Genomic DNA, 23,746 nt, shown 5'->3' with positions numbered 1-23,746 from the left:
GGCTTTTGAATTGACAAGAACAATAGAGGGCGCTGTCTCGCTTTTATCTGCTGTGAATCTTTCTGCGTCCTCTTGACATTATTCTTTCATTTTAATGAAACAGAGATCCCTCCTGGTTCAATGAGGCATGGCTGGGCCGCATTAAAGAAGAGCGGGGTCAGAACTGGAGGTTGAAGGTAACGACATTGATTTTCTTTGTTTTCTCATTTTCTTTGTTTTCTGTATTTTGTCTGGGGTCTCTGTGGTTTCTGGGACAGGGTGGTGGTTCTGAAGCTAGGGATCTGTGCCAGCAATCAGAAGGGTTGCCTGTTCAAAGTCCGTAAAACGCCAGAAGGGACTACTTCAGTGGGCCCTTGAGAAAGCCCCTTTAACCTGTTAACCACAAACTCGTACACGAGTCATAGCAAGGTTTGGGGCAGCCAGCCATATATTTGTTTTCCTGGCTGCTAAATTGGAAAAACAAATGATAGCACTGATGTGCACAAACCAGAGTCCAATACAGAACTGAGGGAAAAGGGGAAAGGTGGAGGCTTTTTAAAGGTCAGGATAGGAAGTGACGTCAGAGGGGCCGGGATCAGAAGGATCTTCAACCATAGGCTCGAGCCCAGACATGACATCAAGGGAGCCGGAACCAGAAAGGTCTTCATCTATAGGTTCGGACCCGAAAGCGACGTCAACAGGGCCAAGTGGAATTTCCCGTGAATGGTCTGCAGGAAAGCGAGAAAAAGAATTGGTGCACTCTGCCACATCCCGGCCCTTTAGCTGCCTCCCGTGTGTGACACCTGCAATTGCTTCATCCTGGGTATGACGTTAGTCTGCATTCAGTCCTGCATGTAGGCACTCCAGCCACCATTAAACACCTCACACTGGTCCAGTGTGGTGCTGAGGTGTCACTCATTGCACGGCTGCACTCGGGTCCCAATCTGGGTGGCTCATCGTGTGCTGCGTGCGGCGATGCCCATGGTCCCAACCTCTCTTGGTCTGTGACATGGCACTGTAAGCCAAAAAACTGCAGGATTTCTGACCCCACCATGGAGGCTTGAGCCACTTTTCCCATATGGTTACCCCCTCACTTCCCAGGGATTTGGCGGGTTTCACTTGTTCACACTTCTAAGGATGTCTCAGTGATTACACGTGACACGGTGATTGACTGCCTAACGTTTTTCAAGAGTACGGACCCTCGGCACACTTAGAGTTTCACAGTCTGAGCCTTTGACGCATCATTCGAAGTTTCTCTTATACCACCTAATTTTTTTTACCGTTGTCAGAAGTGGCATAATAATGTGCGTTAACCCCCCCCACCCAACCGACCCAATTAAATGAACAGGGGTCCTTTCAGTCGCTTCAGTTTCCAGACATTTTTCAAATAGCTGGCGGCACAAAACAAACTAACTTGTTTGAACTCCCAGGCTTGTTTGTGCAACGTCTCAAGCTAATGACAGACTTGTTTATAGCACAGGAAAAAGGTTTTTACTCCAGTCTGGCTTCTCAAAGCCATTACATATTTATCATGGTGGATTGTCCTGATTTTGTTTTTTTTTCCCCTTTAATTGTTTTTCTAATTTGAAGAAGTAAAAGATTTGGTCATTTTTTTAATTTGTTTGCTGCGGAGAGTCGTAACGTACCTTAGCTGTCTTACAAGGTCCAAACGTTATTATCAATAACGAGTTTGGCAGGTGGTGGGCCACTTTGTCAAAGTAGAAGATCCAGACAGAATTTTGTCATATTGAATTTCACCAGTGCTGCCAATGTGGACTGTGGCCTTGTTACATGATATTGCCACATGACTGGAATGAAAAGCCCTTCCTTAAAATGCACGGGATTTTAAAAATCTGATTGAAAAACTAAAACTAAAGTATAACTCGCCAAAACGGCTGCAGCTTGGCAGAGACGTTTGTCGTCTTTACGTTGATGTGAGGTGAAGTTATCGACTCAAGATTGATGTTACTGTACGTGAAAGTGGGCTGATTCTGCGCTCACACACACACACACACACACTTCATCCTCTGACGAGTGCAGCGAATCACAACATCGTTGTATAAATGCACTGCTCCATTCATAAGCTTGTTTTCAAGTTGAACTCTATGGGGACTGCGAAAGCACAGACTCCTCATTGTGCCGGAGAAGTTCTCATGGTGTATTCTAGGGCAGCTGGGAGAATCGAGTCTTTGATACACCTGTCACTGATAACTGATTCAGGAATTAGGGGCCGGTTAGCAATCCTCTAGCGCACGGGTGTCAAACTCCAGTCCTGGAGGGCCGCAGTGGCTGCAGGTTTTCATTCTAACCATCTTCTTCATCAGTGACCAGTTTTAGCTGCTAATTAACTTTGTTTGCCTTAGTTTTAATTAACGTGACTCAGGCCCCTTAGTTGTTTCTTTTTCTTTAATTAGCAGCCAAACAATTAAGGAGACACAAAACAAGCAGCCACATGAGCAGCTGTACCACGCACTCAATGTTTGAAAATAAAGAAAGGTGATGGTCTCAGTACGGCTGATCTCTCAGGTCACTAAAACATTTTGACGGTGTTCTTAGAAAAAACAGAAAAATCAATAAAAATCAACAGTTTTGGAAATGTCTGCTGTGGCAGAATGAGAGCAGCAAGAAGCCATGGAATTAAATAACGGGTTTAATTAACAGCAAGAATCGGCTTCTCATTAAGAGATTGGTTGGAGTTTGAAATCCCAGTTTAGCTGCTCATCTGTCATTTCTGCTTGGCTGTCACTTAACACTAGAATTACCAGAGCCTACGAAAAAACTCGTAGATCCGTCCCACCTTAAAACGCTTCGCACCTCTCCGTCAGCGTCTTTTGTCTTCTAAATGTGTGGATAAGCAGCAAACAGCAAGCAGCCTACTATCGCATCCCCCCACCCCGCACAGTTGTCTCACCTCAAGTCTGTTTATCTGCCTGTCAGTTGCTTAGAGTTGTATAGAGTGAGAAGTCAAGCAAAATGACACCTTTTTATAAATATTATATCGTTATTTGGAACACTTGCATTTCATGTGTGTTCCGTGTCTACAACAATTTATGTACAGTAAACATATCGTTAAAACAGAAATGTTTTTCATGTTTTGGTAATAATTGACAAAATGTAGACATGAAGTATATAATGTGTGAAGCCTGAATTCCAAATATCAAAGAAACACTTTCACAAAAGGTACAAATATAACAGAACAAATGCACTTTTATTCAAAAGTATAACTGCAGAAAAACAACCCACGTTTACCTGCAACATTGATATGCAATTGCTACGACAGCTTCAGTGGCGCAATGGTATCAGCTATTGATTGGTAATCAAAGCTTCACGGGTTCGATCCTGGACGAGTCTGTTTTGAGAACTGAGTTGCTCGTATTATTACTATTTTAGAATAAAAACTTACATTTGATTCCAGTCTGTAACAGCCGGTGTAATTTGTAATACTTGTAAAGGTTAGCTTTGTTTTTTTTATTCTGTTATTCTCTCAGCCGCGTTCACCATCCCAACTACCCCCCCTAATTCTAGTGTTAATGAAGAAAGGGATCAATTCCGAGGACTGAATCCTTAAAAACGGGGCTAGTAAAATGAAGGGAAAAGGAGTTAATTAGCAGTGAAAACTGGTCACTGATTAGGAAAAGGGTCTGAATGAAAACCTGTGGCCCACCAGGCCTGGAGTTCGACACCCCTGCTCTAGCGGGATGGAAAGAAAGCAATCAGCTCAATCCCCAAACGTTTTCTTTTCTGGTCAAATCAAACGTCTGTTCCCAGTGTGTCAAGTGCAGTGGATGTTGTTGGGTTTAGAGAGCTCTCCGCTTCCTGTAGAGTGTTGACCTTCTCATTTTTTTGTTAAAGGGGAAAATGTGCTATCCTAAGCTCTTCTGGTCAGAAGCCATAGCTAACATGTCAGTAAAGCGTTCAGGCAGGAAGGCCGGACTCTTAACCAATGAATGAGCGGGACAGGCAGGCCTTCAGTTCAGTAAGCACAACCCCTTAGGAAGGGGCTTCCTGTCTGTGGACTACTTTCATTTTGTGGATTATGTTTTTTTTTTATTTAACTATATTTTAGCAAGAAATGTTTGCATTTTGCAGGTTGTGAGCATAAGACTGGATGACTTAACGTGTGGATTATGTGACATTTCTCTCACAGACATTTTTGATATTGTTTGCTGTTTTTCAGTGTTGGTCGCCATTGTCTCCCAGTCTATCAGAAACTTTCTTAGGTCCGTCCTCCATTAGAACATTAGACTAAAATTTTTTCTTCACTATCACTGCACACTACATGGGGTATATAACAAAGAAATCATTTTCATGTGCAGTATTACTTTAACTTGGAAGACAAAAATGTAAATTTCGATGGTGCTGAACTGCTGTAATGTTATCTTATCAAGTTATAGGGTCATTATTGATGGTCCTGTGTATAGAGTACATGCTAATCAACATGCAACATGTCTACATAATAGCAATTTATTTTATGTTAATATTTAGGATTATTTGTATTAAAAAAAATAAACCTCACAATAACTTTAAAATTTTAGTATTTGGTTTTATTTTGCTGTGTTATTATTTATATATAGTAATAAGTAACACTAAAAATACAGTACAATTCTTTTAGGAAAACAAGGGGGCTCTGCTCAATTCGCTTGCCAACCCCCGGACGGGCACTACGCATTAGCCATTTCGTGGATCTGCCACTCGCGTATGGGAATGTGGATGTACAATTTAAACAGATTATTTTCATCGGAATTGTTACATATGCATTTTACATTATAGAGATTAATTAACCGTATTAAAAAATAGTAAAACGTAATACGTTGAAAGAAAATTGCGTTATACGTTTGTGTTCTGTTTGGCTTTGAAATTTACACACACATACTTTTTTAAACTGTAAAACTTCAGTAAAAACAATTTTTGGAATTAACTTTTCGTCAATATCACATTGATATTTGATTCCGTGTTTGTACTTGCATCGTGACAACGCAACGTCTAACTGCTCGTGAGTGAATATCGTTTTTTTTTTTCTCTCTAATAAGTAAACCGACTTTTTCGTATGTTTGTCTCTGTGATTTGTTAATTGTCATAGCAAACGCTATTGTAACGGGAAACTGTAAATGTTTTAATATGAATGACATATCAAGATCTCCTTTGGTGTCTGTTATCCCCGGATGATGGACTACATTACCTTTCTTATCGCCTGTTAAAATTTTAAATGTCATTGTCGTTTAATCAATTGACAATTTTCGCATTAATTCATTTGACTTCCTCGTTTCTCGGGGCTAGAATTGCCCGTGTACTCATTTCTTCTGTTGATAACCATTTCGGGATGAAATTTATCAGTAAGATTTGGACACAATACGTCTTCTTTTATTGGGAACTTAAATTGAGGAAAATGTAAAAATTTATACTACATTACCTTTCTTGTCGCCTGTTAAAATTTTACATGTCAGAAGCGAACAATTAACCATAGTAAAAAAGTAAAACTTAATAAATTGAAAGAAAATTAGGTTTCATGTTGCATTCGAGGTATTTGTTCCGTTATACGTTTTCATTCTGTTTGGCTTTGAAATTAACACACAAATACTTTTTAAACAGTAAAACTTCAGTAAAAACATTTTTTTGAATTAACTTTTCCTCAATAGCGCATTGAGTTTTGATTCCGTGTTTGGACTTTCATCGTGACAACGCAACGTATAACTGCCCGTGAGTTAATATCGTTTCTTTCTCTCTAATAAATAAACTTGACTTTTTCGAATGTTTGTCCCTGCGATTTGTTGTCATAGCAAAAGCTATTCTAACGGGAAACTATAAATGTTTTAATATGAGTGGCATATCGAGATTGTCTTTGGTGTCTATATCACCTGAAGATGTACTACATGACCTTTCTTGTCGCCTCTTAATTGTTCAACCAATTTTGAATCCAACTAATCTTGTCCTATTGCATAGCCCATCCCTCAGACATAAATTACATAATAACATTACGATACATCCTTCTTTCTACAGTAATTAGTGCAGAGGAAGACCAGATGGTGTTAACGGTTGTAGATATTCTTTGTGATATTGTAAGTTGATGTTTTCTGCACCATCACCACCAACTGTTTCAGCAGAGTCTATTGATACGCATTTAATCAGTTTAATGTGTAACCGATCGACAATTTTTGCGTTAATTCATTTGACTTCCTCGTTTCTCTAGAATTGCCCGTGTACTCATTTCTTCTGTTGATAACCCTTTGTGATGAAATTCATCAGTAAGATTTGGACATAATACGTCTTCTTTATTTGGGAACTTCAAGTGAGGAAAACATCACAATTTTATAAGAGCTGAGAGAGCAGGGACTGAGTCTGACAAAAGCATACACACCAATGAGAAATGAGAGAACTGTGGGTGTGGCTGAGAGGAGGGCGGGACTTGAAAAAATCTCTTGTGGGCGGGGATTAGAGTCTCATGTCAAGATTTTCTTTTATAATAGAGAGATGTAACATTTTGGGAATATTGTATCATGAAGCCTGAATCCTCAGTTTTATTATGGGCTAAATGTATTGTCTCTGCCTTTGTCAATTTTCCCATTTATTTTAGCACAAGCTTTTAGTGTTTGAAATAAAAATCTGGTAACATTTGCTTTAAAGACTTGGACTTCATAGAAGTCTTTGGCCATAAAGGTAATCCAGAGTTAGGCAGTCTGAGGGCACACACGTAACAGAAGCAGTGTGCGTCTTTGGCCACCGTGGATCTTTTGTTTATTTTTATTTTGTTCTTTATTTCGCCTTATACAATTTCTTGTATTAGGAATTTGTTTTTGCATATCCCTTGAGGTCAGAGCGCAGGGTCAGCCATTGTACAGCGCCCCTGGTGCACTTACGGGTTAAGGGTCTTGCTCAAGGGCCCAGCAGAGTAGGCAGTGATGGGGATGCGAACCCGGCAACCTTCTGGATACCCGCACAGATCCTTAGCCTCAGAGCCACCACTCCGCCCTAAAAGAAAGAGAGAGCAGGCGCACAAAGTCTGAAAAAGTGCTGAGGCAGGGTGGGCTTCTTACCTTCTGAAGATGTTCCCAGTGCTGCTAGATAGGCCGTGGTATCCCCCCAAGACCCTTTATTTTTGGATAGTTATGCCCCTTGAGTGTGTGGAAAGGGCTGAGCAAATCACTTCACCTGGCTAAACTCTACTTGTGCTGTGCAAACTTCATCAAAGTGTCAACTGAATACCAACTGTGTATTTTAAACAGGTGAGCAACCTGAAGAAAATTTTACAGAGCATGCTGGAATATTATCACGAGGTAAGTGCCTTGAGAATTTCCTTTGTTTTATAAAAATGGACAGGACCATTCATTCAGTCTGGTTAGTTATTAGCCCATATCCAGGAAATCCCATAAAGCAGCTTCTTAACACATTTTTTAAGTTGTTCCATTTCGGTATTTTGCCCCCAATTTACCCACAACCCTTTGTGTGCAGAACTGCTTCTCGAGTTTCCAATTTGAATTGTTTCTACTAGTCAAATTAAAAAAAAAAAAATGTATTTGCCAACGGCAACAAGTTCGTTGGATTTTTTTATTTATATCTTTTCTATCCTTATCAATACAACTCTTAAGAAACATTTTCAAAAAGAAATAAACGTGTGAGGTGTTCTCGAGCAGTACTTGGTGAGCTTTTTTCTCTTGATGGCCCAGGTTATGATTTGGTCGCCTCTTTCCTGTCTCTGTCATCTTATCGGTACGTTTCATGATATGATTGTGGTATGCTGGTGTTGTGGTTCAAACTGCTGCCTCAAGGATTTAGATCCTACGGCCAGTTGTCTGTGTGGAGTTTCCTCGTCCTTGACGTCTTCCACCTTTTAGATTTGATTCACTGGAGACGAAGAGTTGGCCTTACAGGCAGTGGCACAGTCCTTCTATTTTGAACAAAGCAAAAGAGATCAGTAAAACAATATGACAACGTATAGAGCTGCACTCTTGCTCTTCAAGTTCTTTTAAATGTAATTTAGGTGGGCCTGAAGACCCGCGGGGACAGAAGTGAGTCATAACTTTCATGGCTATTTTCAGGTTTTACATACCAGGGTGTTTTTGATCCTGAGTGACTGGCGATGTTTCAGTGATGAGGGTATTTGAACCAGATGGTTACTTCATTCCTCTCCTAGGACTGGGATCTGGGCATGGTGGCATTTCAGGTTGTTGGTGGCCTTGTGGGTAAGTTTGTTGTCTGTGGTCTTTGCTTCCGACCGGTTAACCCATGGCAAACTGGTCTAAGGTGTGGGGTCAGATAAAGAGCAATCCATTAAAGATCCTTATGATGGTCGCTGATAAGCCACAGAGAATGTTGCCTGGATTGGGGATACTGGGACCCACTCCTGCTGCCAGGCCTGAGAGTGTAATTCACCGGCAGTGAGCACCTTGTGCCCATGTGGCCCGTCAGGTGATGTTTGAAAAAGTCACGTGGAGCCTCCTCACCTGTCGCAGGATGAAGGATGCTGGTCAGATGCAAGGCAAGGGAAGCTGTCTGGTTGAAGAACCGTGCGCCATGTTAGGATTTTAGATTGAACTAACAGGCACCTGCAGGCCAATAGAGGTCCATGTGTGGGTACAACTTAGTGAGGCCATGAATGACCGCTGCCAATCCCCTTGATGACTCCAACTGAGTGGACGTTAATAACTATGACGTTGTCTAATTTTGTTGTCATCTCTAACCTGCTGTGTGTCGGGGTGGGGGGGGTGCTATAAGGTGGCCTTCCTGACCAGCTGGCACCTGCTGTTCTTTCCTGAGCCCACCCTAGTGTAGAACGGTACATTGGCAATCTGGACTGGTGCCTGACAAACCACTAGGGAAGGTCTACATTTGTACAGCTTGTTGTCCATCCAGTCCAGTCTGACCCCAAGGGATTTGAATGTCTGCCTCACTTCCTCCTCCTTCCTCATTATATTTCCAGATTTCAGGGATCCGCCACTTTGTCTTCATCTTAGTAATGTTCAGTTTTATGTGGTTCTGCCTGCCTGGTTTCATACTGTTCCTCCTTGTCACTCCACTATCAATGCAGCAACTTCTCATACAACTTCTAAAGCTCACTTTATCAAATCCAGACATTGTGGGGTCTGCATTCTGCCACACTCGCCCCCCCCCCCCCCCCCCCCCCCCCCTCCAATTTATGAGTGCTTTCATGGTAAATATTCAGTGATTTGATTAGTTCATGTAATGATTGTCCTTAAGGACAATTCGTAATACTTCACAGATCGTTTGAAAGTTGGCCTCACACTGTTAGTACCATCAGGCTCACATCACCAAGTGGACATTTTTTTTGATAGAATTTGGGAACCATTGTCTATCTGTACAACACAATTTAAACTTTCTCTGCTCTCCAGGTTCTCCTTCAGCAGATCTCCGACGATCATCTCCCTGATGTTAACCGCATAGGAGAGCTCAACGATGTGACTGAGCTGGGGAAGCTGGTACAGCTGGTCTTGGGCTGTGCTGTAAGTTGTGAAAAGAAGCACGGTAAGCAGCCTCATGGCTTGACTGAGCGTTTTCTTTTGTGTTTTTTGTCATTATAGGCCAATAAAAGCCGATCCACACTGCCGAGGTTTGCTTATAGGAGTCCCTTCTCAGAAGTATTTAAAACATGCTCGCCAAGTGACGATCCGCTTCTTCCCGCACGGGTGCTAACCCCAGTCAAATAGTTTTATACCATAGTTGAAGAAAATCAGCTAATCTTACTGGATAGGCTCTGGCCCCAGCAACATTAAACTGGTTTAAGCAGGTTTGATGACACGAATGGGACATTGTGTCTTAAAACTGACATTGGAATTTTTTCCTGAGGTTCTGCACCTCCCTTTCTGTCTTTTTAAAATGTGGAAATGACAAGCTGTGACACTGATCTGGGCTTCTAAGCCCTGAAGAGAGGTTTTCGACTATGCAGGCTTTCGTGGCACAGCAGGCCCCTTCTTAAGACTTAAAAGACATAACAGTAATACTGTAGGCAGTGAATGCATAAGGCAGAACTGACAAAACTCTAATTTCTCTTGAAGTACATTGTTTCTTCCAAGTTTCTTTGTTAGAAGCTCCTTTTGCTTAGAATCAGTGATCTCGGTTGCCTTGTCCTGTGATCTACTTTTGAAATCCTTAGGGTTTGTCTGTCTACTCTTTATTAATCTACTCCTCGGCTATATAAACCGAGAAGAGATGGCTTCAGGTTACTATTCTGGATAAAAAGCCGTCACTCAGAATCCGTTTTTCTCTTTCCTCAATGCTTGCTCATAATAGGTGTTGGTAGATGAGGCCAGACTGGGCTCAGGGTGCCATCCACCTGTTCCATCTGCCCATCATGTCACCGGGTACATCAGCAGATCCTATACGGCCTGGGGAGGTTGTGCTTAGCAGCTTTGACCAGTGTGGCATTAAATGTGCTGGATGGGTTGGTGAGGTTGGGGAACTTGCACTAGTGTAGAGAGTTGCCGCACACCCACCACACAACGAAACAGCTCAGGATCCCAGTTGGCAACCCCCCCTGGCAGACAGGCGGTCCAGTCCCACCCACCGGAAGTGACCCCCTATCTGCCAGAGCCAGGTGTACTGTGGGCGTCCCCTTGGCCTGCTCCATCCATTCAGGTCCTCAACAATGAGGACCACCCCCAGGGAATTGCGCCACATGGCCGTAGTGCCGTAACTGACGCTCCCTCACAGTACAGGTCATGTGCCTCATTTGGGACACTGCGAGTAACCGCTCAATCGACACAACGTCAAACCAGCGGTGCCCAAGGATTCTCCGAAGAGACACAGCACTGAAAGAGTCCAGCCTTCGTCTCAGGTCACTGGATAGCGTCCATGTCTCGCAGTCAATATAGCAGGACAGGAAGCACCAGGACTCTAAAGACTTGGACCTTTGCCCTTTTGCAGAGATATTGGGGGCGCCACACACCCCTTTCCAGCGACCTCCCAATGTTACTTCATAGGAAGAGTCACCAGAGTCACATGAATGTCACTGCCGAGGTAAGTAAACCTCTCAATGACGAGGTCAACACTCTCTCCGCAGACACACACTCTGCTGATGGCCGTGCCTAAGAGGTCATTAAAGGCCCGAATCTTGGTTCTGGGGGAATCTTGCAAAACCAGAATTAACTCGTAAGGCTCCGTGTTTTCTTTGATTTTGGGTTTTTTCCTTGTGTGTTTTAAGCAATACGTTTTTGTTATTGTGCCTATCTATGTGCCAACTAGGCTGCTTAATCCAAGCCATTGTGAGACCTGGCAGCATTGAGCACTCGCCTGAACATCTGCACACGCTCAAAAGAAGCCACTTTAGAATTTCCAGCTAATCTAAAAAACAGGTTTGGGAGGTTGGAGAAAAACGTTGGAACTCTCAAAAAGAGACGCCATACAGATGTGACCAAACATGGGCAACAACTGGGCGTGCGATCTGAGCACAGAACACTGGAGTTCCAGACATGAGTGCTGCTGTTGTTACATAAAAAATAAACAGAAAATGAAGAATTGAGTGGTCCTCCATCAAGGCAGTCTTGGGAACAACGTATTTGTGAGGCCGTAAGATGATTTGATCAGGATGACTTCCGGATTAACAATCCTTTTAGGTTTAGTTGCACATTTAACACTGTGGTTAGTGGAGGCATTGAAACGGTTGAATAATAAACTCGATAATACATCGTAGTTTTATTTTTAAATGTTTTTTTGCAGAGCACATTGAGCAAATCATGACTTTAGAGGAGTCTGTGCAGCATGTTGTAATGACCGCCATCCAGGAGGTAAGAGCCATTTTATTTTATGTGTCTTTGTTGTCCAATTCAAAGCATTTTGTAGACTGATAGTTAGTTTGTTAGCGTAAACACAGAAAGACTTGGCAGCACAGTGGCTCAGAGATTAGCACTGGCACCTGAAGGGTCCCAAATCTTAGGCGTGAGTCCCACATTTCATGGTCTTTGTGGAGTTGGCATGATCCACCTTTCTGTGTGTTGCTTTTCCTCAAATTCTCTTTCAATTAGTAATTCCAAATGGGCTTAGTAGCTGTGCACCATTAAGGGTCCGAGCAAACGCTAAGCATCTTTTTATCTAAGGATAAATGATAGTCCCTAAATCTAAAGGTATGGGAGTGCGCTGTCTCCTCATTGTTGTGATCGGGCCAGTGAGAGTGTCGTCTGCAAATTGAGCCATGTTTGGCTACATAGTTCGAGGCGAGCTCACTGAGGGTCATCATGGAGGAAGTGAAGCTGTCAGTCTGCCAGCCTTTGCAACTGTAGTTTAACTCCCATGTCCAGGGGCTTGATGGTCAGTTTTAATGAGAATGAGCTGGCTGGATGCTGTACTATAACCGGTACAGTTGTTGTTATCCATGTTTGGAAGGAAGGTAAGAAGTGCCAAGGGGACTTGGTGTCGTCTGTGGACTAGCTGTGATGACGAGCAAAGTGGAGGTGGCCCAGATGATCTGAAGCGTTCTGTTTAATGTGTCACAGCATTTCATCACAGCAGGAGGAACCGGATGAGGCAAATATGTGAATGTCATATGGAAATATAAAATAGTTCCAAAAGTGCGTACTTGACACTTGTGCAGAATGTGCTGAAGACAATGGAGACAAAACCTTCAGCCTAAAGCAAATTTTAGCTTCACACTGCTTGGAGAAAGTAAAATCCCAGAAGGCCTTGAATAATCTAAAGCCAAAAATTGTTAATGTAGTATCAGGACCTAAGCTGTCTGGAATTGTCTGGTGTGCTTTCTTCATTTTTTTTTACTTTCTCGTATACAAAATGTTGGGACAGTATTGGAATCGTCCCAAGATTCGATGTCAAGGTTTTGATGAATCTCGAAGTTTTAGGCCTCCCTGAGCCCGAAAATACCATTTTCAGAATTATGTCAGCGTGTGTGTGTGTGTGTGTGTGTGTGTGTGTGTGTGTGTGTGTAAACACAATAACCTGAATACGCTTTCACTTAGGTGTCAACTACATTGTGCATGCAAGTATGAGGTACAAGACGTAGATTTCTATCAACGTTTGGGCTATTTCCGCTAACTGGATGTGGTACTTTACCTGAAACGTTTCCCCAAAAATATTTAAAAATGTGATAATTTCACATCATATTACGGTAAAGCACCACGTTCTAAGCTTTTTTTGTCGCTTTGCATTTTTTCGAAAAACGACCGGTTTTCAAAATAATCGCAATTTTCCGTTTGACGTTCAAATGTTAACACATACATATTTGAGAACGTTTTTGCTTTACGGAAACGAAATTGTGTCCAAGTATTACGTCACGCACATCACTAAAAAGTCTCTTGCAACTTTTGACCCACTTCAACTTACTGTGATGATAAAGTGGTGATTTACACGAATTGTTCGGCAAAATAAAATTATCGTGGAAACGTTTTTATTTATTCAGCTGCAGAGATTGATTTATTCAACTTCACTTTTATAATAATTGTTCAATATATTATTAATTTGATTTGATTTGTTGTTGATGGTCCTTTAATGTACATAATATAAAAATATAATCATTGTCTTACTGTTTACTCCTCAAATATCTATCCCATATCTGAGTATATGAGAAAGTCGAGGGGAGACCACTCCCGATTATTTATTTATTTGGTAATGAACCCAGTTTTGTAAGGATTAGTGGTGTCACGTGACCAAATGTAAATGTGATTCTGTTACACGACGTGGCCAAAGATGGGAAGGAAAAAGCAACATGTTGACAGCAGCCTGCAGAACAACACGTCAAATAATACACACCAGCAGTCGGTACTTTTATGTGTTTAAACTGACCTCTTGATCCAAAGTGACCTACAAGTTTAAGGTAAAGCGCAACTGTCTCCGTGTGTGTACTCCATGCGGAGCACATGACATGTCCAGGGTCACACAGTGAAGCACAGGCAGCAACTGAAGTGGAAACCTTGTGGTTTAAATCAACTCCAAGGCCTTAACTTCTATACATTACTATTGTAGTTAAGAGAAACGAGTGGGTAGCACCAAAATGATTAATCTGCTTAAAGTTACAATTCTTACATTAAATGTAAGATTATCGTGAGGCTCAAGATCAGAGTACGTGGTTGTCTTGTGTAGTTATGGAAGGTGTTTTAAATGCTTTGGTTTATTTGCCTTTAAACATTTGGCAAAACAAACTACGAGGGTTTAGAAATTGCTTATAATGTTAACTACGCCTCAGGTGTTCTGGTTTGTGGTGCGGTCATTACAGGTACAGTTAGATTTTTTTTTTTGTTCTTTATTTTGCCTTTTATAATTTCTTTTATTAGGAATTTGTTATTTTTCACATATCCCTTGTTGTTGGCACGCAGGGTCAGCTATTGTACACCACCCCTGGGGCAAGTGCAGGTTAAGGGAAGGGCCTAGCAGATTAGAATCCGTTTTGGCAGTAAAGGGGATTCAAACGGGCAACCTTCTGGATACCAGCGCAGATCCTTAGCCTCCAAGCCAGAGTTGGCATTTAAAATTACAGTAGTCTGTTCTGCTGCACGTCAGTGGGCAAATAGTTTTTGTTTTGCCGAACAGTAAAACTGTCATGTTTTTTCTGGTGTTGTAAAGTTTTAACATAATGAAATTTAACTAAAGGTGAAGGTTTAAGTCGTCTGAATTTACAGCATGGCATGGCTGTCTGTTCAATCTCCTCATGTTAATATGCATTATTTTTCCCCCTAGAAGTGCTGAATCCTAATTGTCAAAATCGAACTGGAAAAATTCACTGAATGTCTGCAGGCTGCGTGGAAAATGTTTTCCTCATCTTATTTTATGTTTGTTTCATGCAGCTGCTCACAAAAGACACCGTGGACTCTGTCAGTCCAGAGACATTTGGAGATTTTGACTACCAGGTAACCGAGTCTGTACTCTCCTTGTTCTGAACCGCTTTCCTTCACATCCACTTTCCCTGTACACAGATACTAATGAGAGCAATTTGTAGGCCTCTTTATATTTGTAAGAAATTTCCTGACAGACTGAGCAGGTTTGTGTTGACTGGAGAAGTAAAGGTGTGATTTGAGTTGAGAGCGTCAATGCCCTTTACCCAGCTGAAAATTTGTCTTTTTTTGGCTTTCGATCCTTGTTATAGTGCATAGCGTAACAGCTAGACATCTTTATTTATTTTTTTTCTTTTCAGTCTCGGAAATACTATTTTCTAAGTGAAGAAATAGAAGAAAAAGATGATCTATCCCAGCGGTGTCAGGAGCTGGAGCAGCAGGTAAGGCGGCCCTCGTGGGTATTTGTTTGCATGCTGTTTGTTTGTGCCCTGAGTCAACACTTGCAGACATTTGGATTTTTAGCTATGCTGGTTGTGGGTTTGATTTTTGTGAGCACATTTATTAGAACCACTTACCGCTGGCTCACTGATTGTATGCGGTATGATATTAAAACTTAGTTTCAGTTGGCGCTTGACCCTATAAGTTGGGTGTAGTTGGCATTGGCCTGTACTACAGGTTATTGATGTTAATGGGCCATTCTGACCAAGCTGTCTTCGTGTGGTAATCCTTACTGTGGCACACTTTTGGTGTTGGCTACTGACTCATTTCTTGATTGTATTCAGCACCATCTACTTTACCAAGCAAAAGGCAAGTCTGTATTTATGGAGATGATAATCCGATTATGTGGTTTGCTGAAGGTCACATACCGAGTGTGAAACTAAAATGAGTGTGCTTTAAACGTCCAGGGCCTTTGTCACCAGGCCATGTAACGGGAACCTCGCTCACATATGAGCATAACTGGGAGAAGTAAAGGTGTCAGTCTTTAAATAGTTAGAAGTTGGCAGAAAGCCTTTAAATTGTGAGATGAGCAAGACGAGGATTTCACAAAACCACATTAAATGGCTCTTTTTCTCTGTATATGAGCAACTCACACCCAAGGAAAGATACTGAGAGGACAATCATGAGGATGAAGAGGAGCAAGATTTGAAAACGTTTGTGGGTGGGAATGAAAAGCCTGCATTATAAACGAATGGCCCATTGTGGGGTGTAGTGCTGACGATGATCATAGAGCAGGGGTGGGCAATGTCAGTCCTGGAGGGCCGCAGTGGCTACAGGTTTTTGTTCCAACCCAGTTTCTTATGAGAACTCAATTATTGCTGATGAAGCAGTTATTGCTCAATTGACATTTTTCTGCACTTGTTAAGGTTCCTCAACCTTAATCACTTATTTCAGTCTTAAACAGCTGCATTCCCTGTTTTAATGGCTCCTTATTAGCAATAAGATGTAAAGACCAAGCAGCCCACAGTTCTCCATCTAACTTGTTTCTATTTACATTGGTGGGTGCTCAATTAATAAAACACTTAATAGAAAAATGTGATCTGTTTTAGGCTTCAAATCATTTGGATGATATCCTTGGAAAGGAAAAAAAAATCTACAAGAGCCTAACATTGCAGACTAACAAGCCATAAAAGTAATTAAGGGCTGAGATTAACAAGGATTGGTTTCTAATTAAGCAGTTGGGTTGAATGAAAACCTGCGGCCCTCCAGGACCGACACTGCCTGCCCCTGTGATAGAGGAACAAAACAAACAAATAAAAAATAATCAAACACTGGGAAAGCATGTATGGGCCCCTACATTGAAGTTGAAAAGGCATCAAGTGTCAGCCTTTTTGCGCCCGTGTTATCCTGGCAGAGGTATGCCAAGGGTTTAGTTCTTTTGCTTTAGAAATGAAATGGGTAAAACCATACAGAGGTCACCTTGCACTACTGGATTTCTTCTACAGTGTAGGAATGTGCATCTGACTTCAACTTTTAAATAGTGTTTGGCCCAATTAAATTAACGAGTATTGATTTGTAGATAGATAGATACTTTATTAATCCCAAGGGGAAATTCACATTGTATGCAGTTGTGTATATAATTGATATAAAAATTTTGCCAGATCAATATGTGAACAACAAAACCAAAAAAACAGGAGACAGAGCTGGAGGTGGCAGAGTTAAAGATGCAAAGGTTTGCAATTGGTGTGACGAGGATGGACAGGATTAGACATGAGGACATTAGGGGGTCAGCTCAGGGTGGACAGTTAGGAGACACAAAGCCAGAGAGGCGAGATGGCGTTGGTTTGGAGAGATGCTGGGTATATTGGGAGAAGGGTTCTAAGGATAGAGCTGCCAGGTAAGTGGAAAAGAGGAAGGCCTAAGAGAAGGTTTATGGATGTGGTGAGAGAGGACATGCAGGTGATGGGTGTGACAGAGCAAGATGGAGAGGACAGGAAGATATGGAAGAAGATGATTCGCTGTTGTGTCCCCTCATGGGAGCAGCCGAGAGATGAAGGAAAGGCTTTGTATGCAGTTGTGCTCTTCAGGTCACCTGAGGCTGCCGGGGAAAGGCACCAACTCTTTGAGTGGAGGCCCATCACACGAAACTCCTGGTTCTGAACACACAGGTCCCTGTGGCTCTGAAATATAACAGATTGGTTAGAAATTGACAAATGAACAGTGAAGGGCACTTGGAAATCCAACTAGGTGGGCTGCAGAACAAAGTGCACCAGCTCTGCTGTGTGTGTGTGTTAAAACAGTGTGCGCCACAGCCCTGTAGTGAAGTCAGGTGTGTGTGCTGGAATTTTTAAAGGTGATTTTTAGGATTACCCACATGCAGAAAGTTGGCCAGTTTGTTGTCGTCGAGTGCCACTGGGCATTGAAGTGTTATTCCCTGCCTCTGGTTGTGTGTAAAGCGGTCTGTTTGTTCTATAAATGTACAGTTTGAAAGGCTTCAGTTGTCCGACTTGACCGTACCTCAGGGGTGATTCAGGTAAGTTTGCTCTCCTCTGACAAGCTAACACTCCGGCATGCCCGTGGCCTTGCTATAACTCGCTCCGTGTCCCGACAGGATGCTGCTTCGCTCTCGCCCATTCGTTGCCGTCATTGTCATGTTGCCTATGAGCCTCTCGTGTATTTTGTGTTCTGCGTGCTTCCCCTTCGGCTCACCTCTAACTCCTTCTATGCTAAGCAGTACATGATGTTGATTGTCATTAACTAGCCTGACGAAGACGTCATTAAACTTTCCTTTACAATGTGATGTGTCCAGCACGTGACTTTTAGGATGACAGTAATGCAACAAACACTCCATCTGTGGAATATACAGTGGGTATAGAAAAGAATCCCCCCCTTCGAAATATTCCCTTTTTTTTTTTTTGTTGCTTTGCAGCCTTAAATGAAAACGCACACTAAAAATTTCTTCCCAGGTTTACTTATTCAATGCAACCTCTAACATCCAAGTGAAAGATATCTCAGCTGCAGTTCAGAAAAATGCTAAAAATTCAAAAACAAGGCCTAGTGAGATTAATAAAGGACCCCCCCCCCCAAAATGTCAATGTCATTTTGTTGACTCGCCTTGTGCTTTAATGACAGTCTTGAGTCTGTTGGGGTTCTTCTCTATCAGCTATGCACATCTAGATATTTGCCCCCCACTCTTCTTTACAGAACTGTTCAAGTTCGGTCAAATTGGATGGTGAGCATTGGTGGTCTGCTATCTTCAAATCTTTCCACAGATTTTTCACTGTGATTTAGGTCTGAGCTCTGACTGACCACACCAGGACATTCACATTTGTCTCCTTCTGCCGCTGTGTGGTCAGTTTTGCTGTGTGCTTCGGGTCGTTGTCGTGTTGAAAGGTGAACATTCTGCCCATCTTCAACTTTCTGGCAGAGGGCAGCAGGTTTTCCCTCAAGAATTTGACAGTATTTTACCCCATTTATTTTACCTTCTACCCTAACGAGAGCCCCAAGCCCCCCACAACAGGATTCTGCCCCCTCCATGCTTTACTGTAGGTATGGTGTGTTGTGGATGTTGAGCTGCCTGGGTGTACCGTTTGGTATTGAGGCCAAACAGTTTGATTTTGGCCTCATCTGACCATAAGACCTTTTTCCACTTGGCATCAGAATCTTCAAGGTGCATTCTGGCAAAGCTCAAACGAGCCTTAAAGTGGCCTTTCTTGAGAAGTGCGACCCTCCCGAACAAGCCACAATGGTGGAGCGCTTGTGAAATTTCTGTCACATGCACACAATGACCACTCTTTGCCATCAAATCCTGTAACTCCTTCAAAGTGGCCATTGGCCTCTTGGTGGCCTCTCTTACCAGTATCCTCCTTGCTCTTCCATCCAGTTTAGAGGATCCAATGAGGGTCCTAGTAGTACCAAACACTCACCACTTCTTTATTATGACTTTACTGGGCTCCTTGGGATTGATAAAGCCTTTGAGATGTTTGTGTCTCCATCTCCTGCCTTATGTCTGTCCACAAGTCTATCCCTGAGATCTTTTGAAAGTGGCCTGCCACCCACAGTCAGCTGTTTGCTGTCAGTTGCACTACCAAGCAAGGGAATGAATGGACCAGGAACAGCTTCACTAATCACACGGAGTACAATGATCACAGGGGGAAGGAAGCCAGTAACTGCAATGGAAATGGTGGGCACTGACACCTGATTGAGTTTAGGAAGGGGGTGAACCTTTAATCATCTCAGGATTTCTTGTGTTTGATTTTTTAAAATTCTTCTGAACTGTAGCTGTGATATCTTTCACTTGGATGTTAGAGGCTACATTGAATAAGTAAAGCTAGAAAAAAAATGAGTTTGTGTGTTTTCATTTAAGGCTGTAAAGCAAAAAAAAAATGGGAATATTTCAAAGGGGGGGGATTCTTCTCTATACCCACCGTACATAATAAGTATGTGAATTTACATACTGTAGAGCAGGGGTCTCCAACTCCGGTCCTGGAGGACCCCAGTGGCTGCAGTTTTTCATTCTAACCCTTTTCTTAATTAGTGACCTGTTTTTGCTGCTAATTAACTTCTTTTGAATGAATTTTAATTCATTCTCATTACATCCATAAAGCAAACAAAATGAGAATATTTCGAGGGGGGGGGGGGGGGTCTTTTCTATACTCACTGTAAGGTACTGGAGCCAATCTGCTCAATCTCAAAAAGTTTGTCATTTTACTGTGCCAAGCAGGGGGTTACCACAAACACAGTTGCATCTCAGCACACACACACACACACGTCACTGTGAAATCAGTCAAATGTTGGCCTCGTCTTCAAAGCGTGCCACGTGGAGACCACTGGGTGTGTATATAAGCTTTAAAACATTTGTGGGGAAAGTGAAAAGCAGCAGTGCAAGTACGACAAGTTGTCCACAAGAGTGCCTGGTGGCTTGATGTCTTGTTAGGCTTCATAAACTCACTTAGTCGTGTTCAGTGTTGCAGGATTCCAAAGCCTGTCCAGGCAGCATTGGGCAGAGGGCTGGAAACAAACTCTAGATGAGACCTGATCTAATCTAACGGCCCACTGATGCACTCACACTCGCATGGGGTCTATTTTTAGAATCCTCATTATAAACCAACATCTATCTTCATACGCAGACCCAGAGAGACGATGACGAGGACCAGACATGGGATTCCACTGCCCCACCGAGTGTCGCCCTTGATGTTATGAGATTAGAACGCACACATTTTGCGAGGAAAGCTTTCTGGCCCACGTTTTGAGTAGAGGATAACCTCTCCTGTGCTCGTGTTCATAGAGTCTCAAAATTAAGTTTTCTTTTGTTCATTTTTAATAATGTTCTCCATCTGAGCCGCGCTGGCTGCTTCCTGTCGAGCAGTTCTGTGTGACCATAGCATGAGCATCCTGTAACACGGTCTGCTAAAGCTGCAAGGTCTTCACTTTTAATAAAGTGGAGCGCCAATCTTGATGCGCATGGCACAGCATGCCGTTTTTGTCCATTTACTAACCAGGTAATAAAACCACAATTTCTTTTCAGGTGGCACCAGTTGGCTGACTCTAGTGGTAGAATCTGTTATTTGGCATCAGAAAAGGAGCCAGAGGGATACTTCTCAAAGCATCTGGATTTATTTATTTATTTTTTACAAAGTCAGTACCCCACCACATCAGGTGTCTCCTGCCCACCAGGGCTTATTTGTCACTCTTTGTAGAAATACACTGAAGGGCTCATCTTATTGTGACAGGCCAACGGAGCTCAGTTCTGTGTGGATCCTTCATCCAGGTCCTCAGTCAATTGAAAATCCATTCGATTAAGTAGAACAGCATCTGCCCACCCCGGAGGAGACTGAAGGCCCATTTATACACATCATGGCTGCCACGCGTTCCCAGCGCTCATTTGATGTGTCCTCTGAGGCACATCCTCAAAAATTAACACGACACATGCTTGAGTTGTAGTACTAGCAAAAAGTCCAGGGAGGCGCAGTGTGATCAAGTCAGAGCGTGACGTCAGGGTCTCTGTTTACTATCTACATGTGACAGAAAGCCGCTTTGAGGATCCTGCTGGATTGATGCGCCTGCTTCGATGTGGTGAAGCAAAATGCCAACATACAAATGGATTCGTGGTGCTTTTATGTTCAAGCGTTGCATATTCCCCAACGTGATGACACGATACATTTTTAAAGTCTCGCATACCATCTTCTGTGCCGTCTTTTTTACACCTTCACAACATCATCAGAATGTATGGCGCCGTATTTGAACCACGGAGGGAAAAAAAAAAGTAAGGACACAGCTTTTTCGGCTTTAATCGCAGAAATGTCCACTTTAACCTCGTAGTTTATTTTATCATTAAAGTAGACCGTCGTAAACGTCATCTTCAAACTGACCCAGTTGTTAATCACTACCTGCTGCCGAGGCTTCCTTCTGAACTGACAGCAGCAATCACCACATTTAATGTATGATATTCCATCTCTCTGCACATTTAGAATCCTTAGATTTATACTTGATATCACTTTCATGATGAAATGCATTGAACGATGTATATTACATTTTACAGATAAATTATTATCTTCATTTAAATAATGAATGCTCCGGTTTCCTTCCATAGATATGCAGGTTTGGTGACGCTAAAATGACACCAGTGTATGTGAGTGCTTAGTATTCCCTGACGCCCTGTCCAGGGATTGTTTTTGTCTTGTGCCCGATACTAGCTGGAATGGGCACATCATTGGATTGATGGATCTAATCATTAAACTTCCATCCTTTTTAGAGATGTTGTGGCAAGGTGTCCTCGGAATTTAGGTAATTCACAACACAGTGAAGCCTCTGCTCACCATGATGATATCTCACACTGTCACCTGGTGGAATCTTCCAGATTTGCGTAAAGTACGCATGCAAGTATAATCCGTCCAACTCTTGCACCCACAGGCGCATGTAGTATAAACCAGGCCTTAGGGGAAGTGCAGTCACAACTGTAACCAGGAAGCACTTCTTGATACAAATGGACATTTGAAATCTGAAACGGAGTAGAAATGGAAATCTTGACAACATGGATATTGAGACAACCTAAATATTTGAGTCCATTTGGCTTACTTGGTCATCTAAGGTCCTCCAGTCTCTTATCAAACGTGTGTTGCTAAATTTTTGTGACACGTATTTCTAGGTATCTTTACGAGACCTTTACTTGCATTTCTTTTGAATGTTGCCATTACAGCGCTGTTGTGCTGAAAGACGATTCACAACACAGTGAATTCTCTGCTCCCATTAGGGGTTGTCACAGCAGATCGTCTTCTTCCATATCATTCTGACCTCTCCATCTTGTTCTGTTACACCCATCACCTGCATGTCCTCTCTCCACACAACCATACACCTTCTCTTAGGCCTTCCTCTTCTCCTCTTCCCTGGCAGCTCTATCCTTAGCACCCTTCTCCCAATATACCCCTCATCTCTCCTCTGCACATTGTCTTTCAAACGCCCAACTTGAGCTGATCCCCATTAACATACACTACAGTTAAATGCCATTGAACACTGCATGTAAAATCTGTACAGATAGAAGAAGGTGCAACAGTCACCATCTCCCTCAGTTTTGGGTTAACTGAACAAACGAGAGAGTGATCAGTTGAGTAGCATTTCTTAAAAAATAAAAAAAAAAATCACTCATAAGGTAACAAAAATTAGAAAGTAAATAACAGACGTGTCTGTGAGTCTGTAGATCACTCTGCACAGCATGCCCTTCGTGATTTAAAGAATAAAGTGATGGCTTTCTTTTTTTAATCTTCGAGATTGTGTAATTATTAAAGAGTGCTATCAAATATCCTTTTAAATTTGCGACGGGACATTGTTTCCTCTGCTTCAGTTACTTCATAGAACAGCACACCTCGTCTTTAAAGGCCTGCAAGTCTATTTTATGACGAGCTTCTTTGCACTTTCCAGCTTGTGTTTTAATCCCCTCCTTTTACTAGAAATACTGAGCCTTAAATAATCTTTTGTTGTGTTTAATCCCAAAGGCATTCATCCTGATGAAACGTATTATAAAAGAGTATGAGCTTTATGTCCTTCAAGTTATAAGACGTTTTTAAAAGTAATCCTAGTTACATAATTTTTAAAAAAATTCATGTTCAGGTAGCTGTGTGCAACACAAGAGGGTTGTCATTTAGAACATTAGAACAATCGAGACGAGAACAGGCCATTCAGCCCAACAAAGCTCGCCAGTCCTATCCACTTATTTCTTTAAAAAAAAAAAAAAACATCAAGTCGAGTTTTGAAAGTCCCTAAAGTCTTACTGTCTACCACCCTACTTGGTCGCTTATTCCAAATGTCTATTGTTCTTTATATAAAGAAAAGCTTCCTAATGTTTGCATGAAATTTGCCCTTCGCAAGTTTCCAACTGTGTCCCCGTGTTCTTGATGAACTCATTTTAAAGTCACCGTCTCGATCCACTGCACTAATTCCCTTCATAATTTTAAACACTTCAGTCAGGTCTTCTATTAATCTTCTTTTGTTTAAACTGTAAAGGCTCAGCTCTTTTAATCTCTCCTCATAACTCATCCCCTCTAGCCCTGAATCAGCCCTGTTGCTCTTCTCTGGACCTTTTCTGGTGCTGTTATGCCCTTTCTGTT

General features: G+C 42.2%; 2 protein-coding genes across 2 annotated transcripts in view; one reads left to right on the top strand and one right to left on the bottom strand.

The window, feature by feature from the left end:
- The window catches only part of rnf11a (ring finger protein 11a), a 628,093-nt gene that overhangs the window by 454,834 nt on the left and 149,513 nt on the right, over positions 1-23,746 (bottom strand). The window lies entirely within an intron of this gene.
- LOC114668199 (protein Hook homolog 2-like) overlaps positions 1-23,746 on the top strand; it is a 62,164-nt gene that overhangs the window by 5,710 nt on the left and 32,708 nt on the right. Inside the window, exons 3-8 of the mRNA XM_028823859.2 lie at positions 104-176; positions 7,200-7,250; positions 9,324-9,456; positions 11,647-11,714; positions 14,718-14,780; positions 15,065-15,145. Of these exons, the coding sequence (XP_028679692.1) occupies positions 104-176; positions 7,200-7,250; positions 9,324-9,456; positions 11,647-11,714; positions 14,718-14,780; positions 15,065-15,145 (469 nt within the window). The remainder of the gene's footprint in view (positions 1-103; positions 177-7,199; positions 7,251-9,323; positions 9,457-11,646; positions 11,715-14,717; positions 14,781-15,064; positions 15,146-23,746) is intronic.

The sequence above is a fragment of the Erpetoichthys calabaricus genome, chromosome 17, assembly GCF_900747795.2.
Source record: "Erpetoichthys calabaricus chromosome 17, fErpCal1.3, whole genome shotgun sequence".
In the NCBI taxonomy this organism is placed as follows: domain Eukaryota; kingdom Metazoa; phylum Chordata; class Cladistia; order Polypteriformes; family Polypteridae; genus Erpetoichthys; species Erpetoichthys calabaricus.
This window is presented reverse-complemented; position numbering and strand designations above follow the sequence as displayed.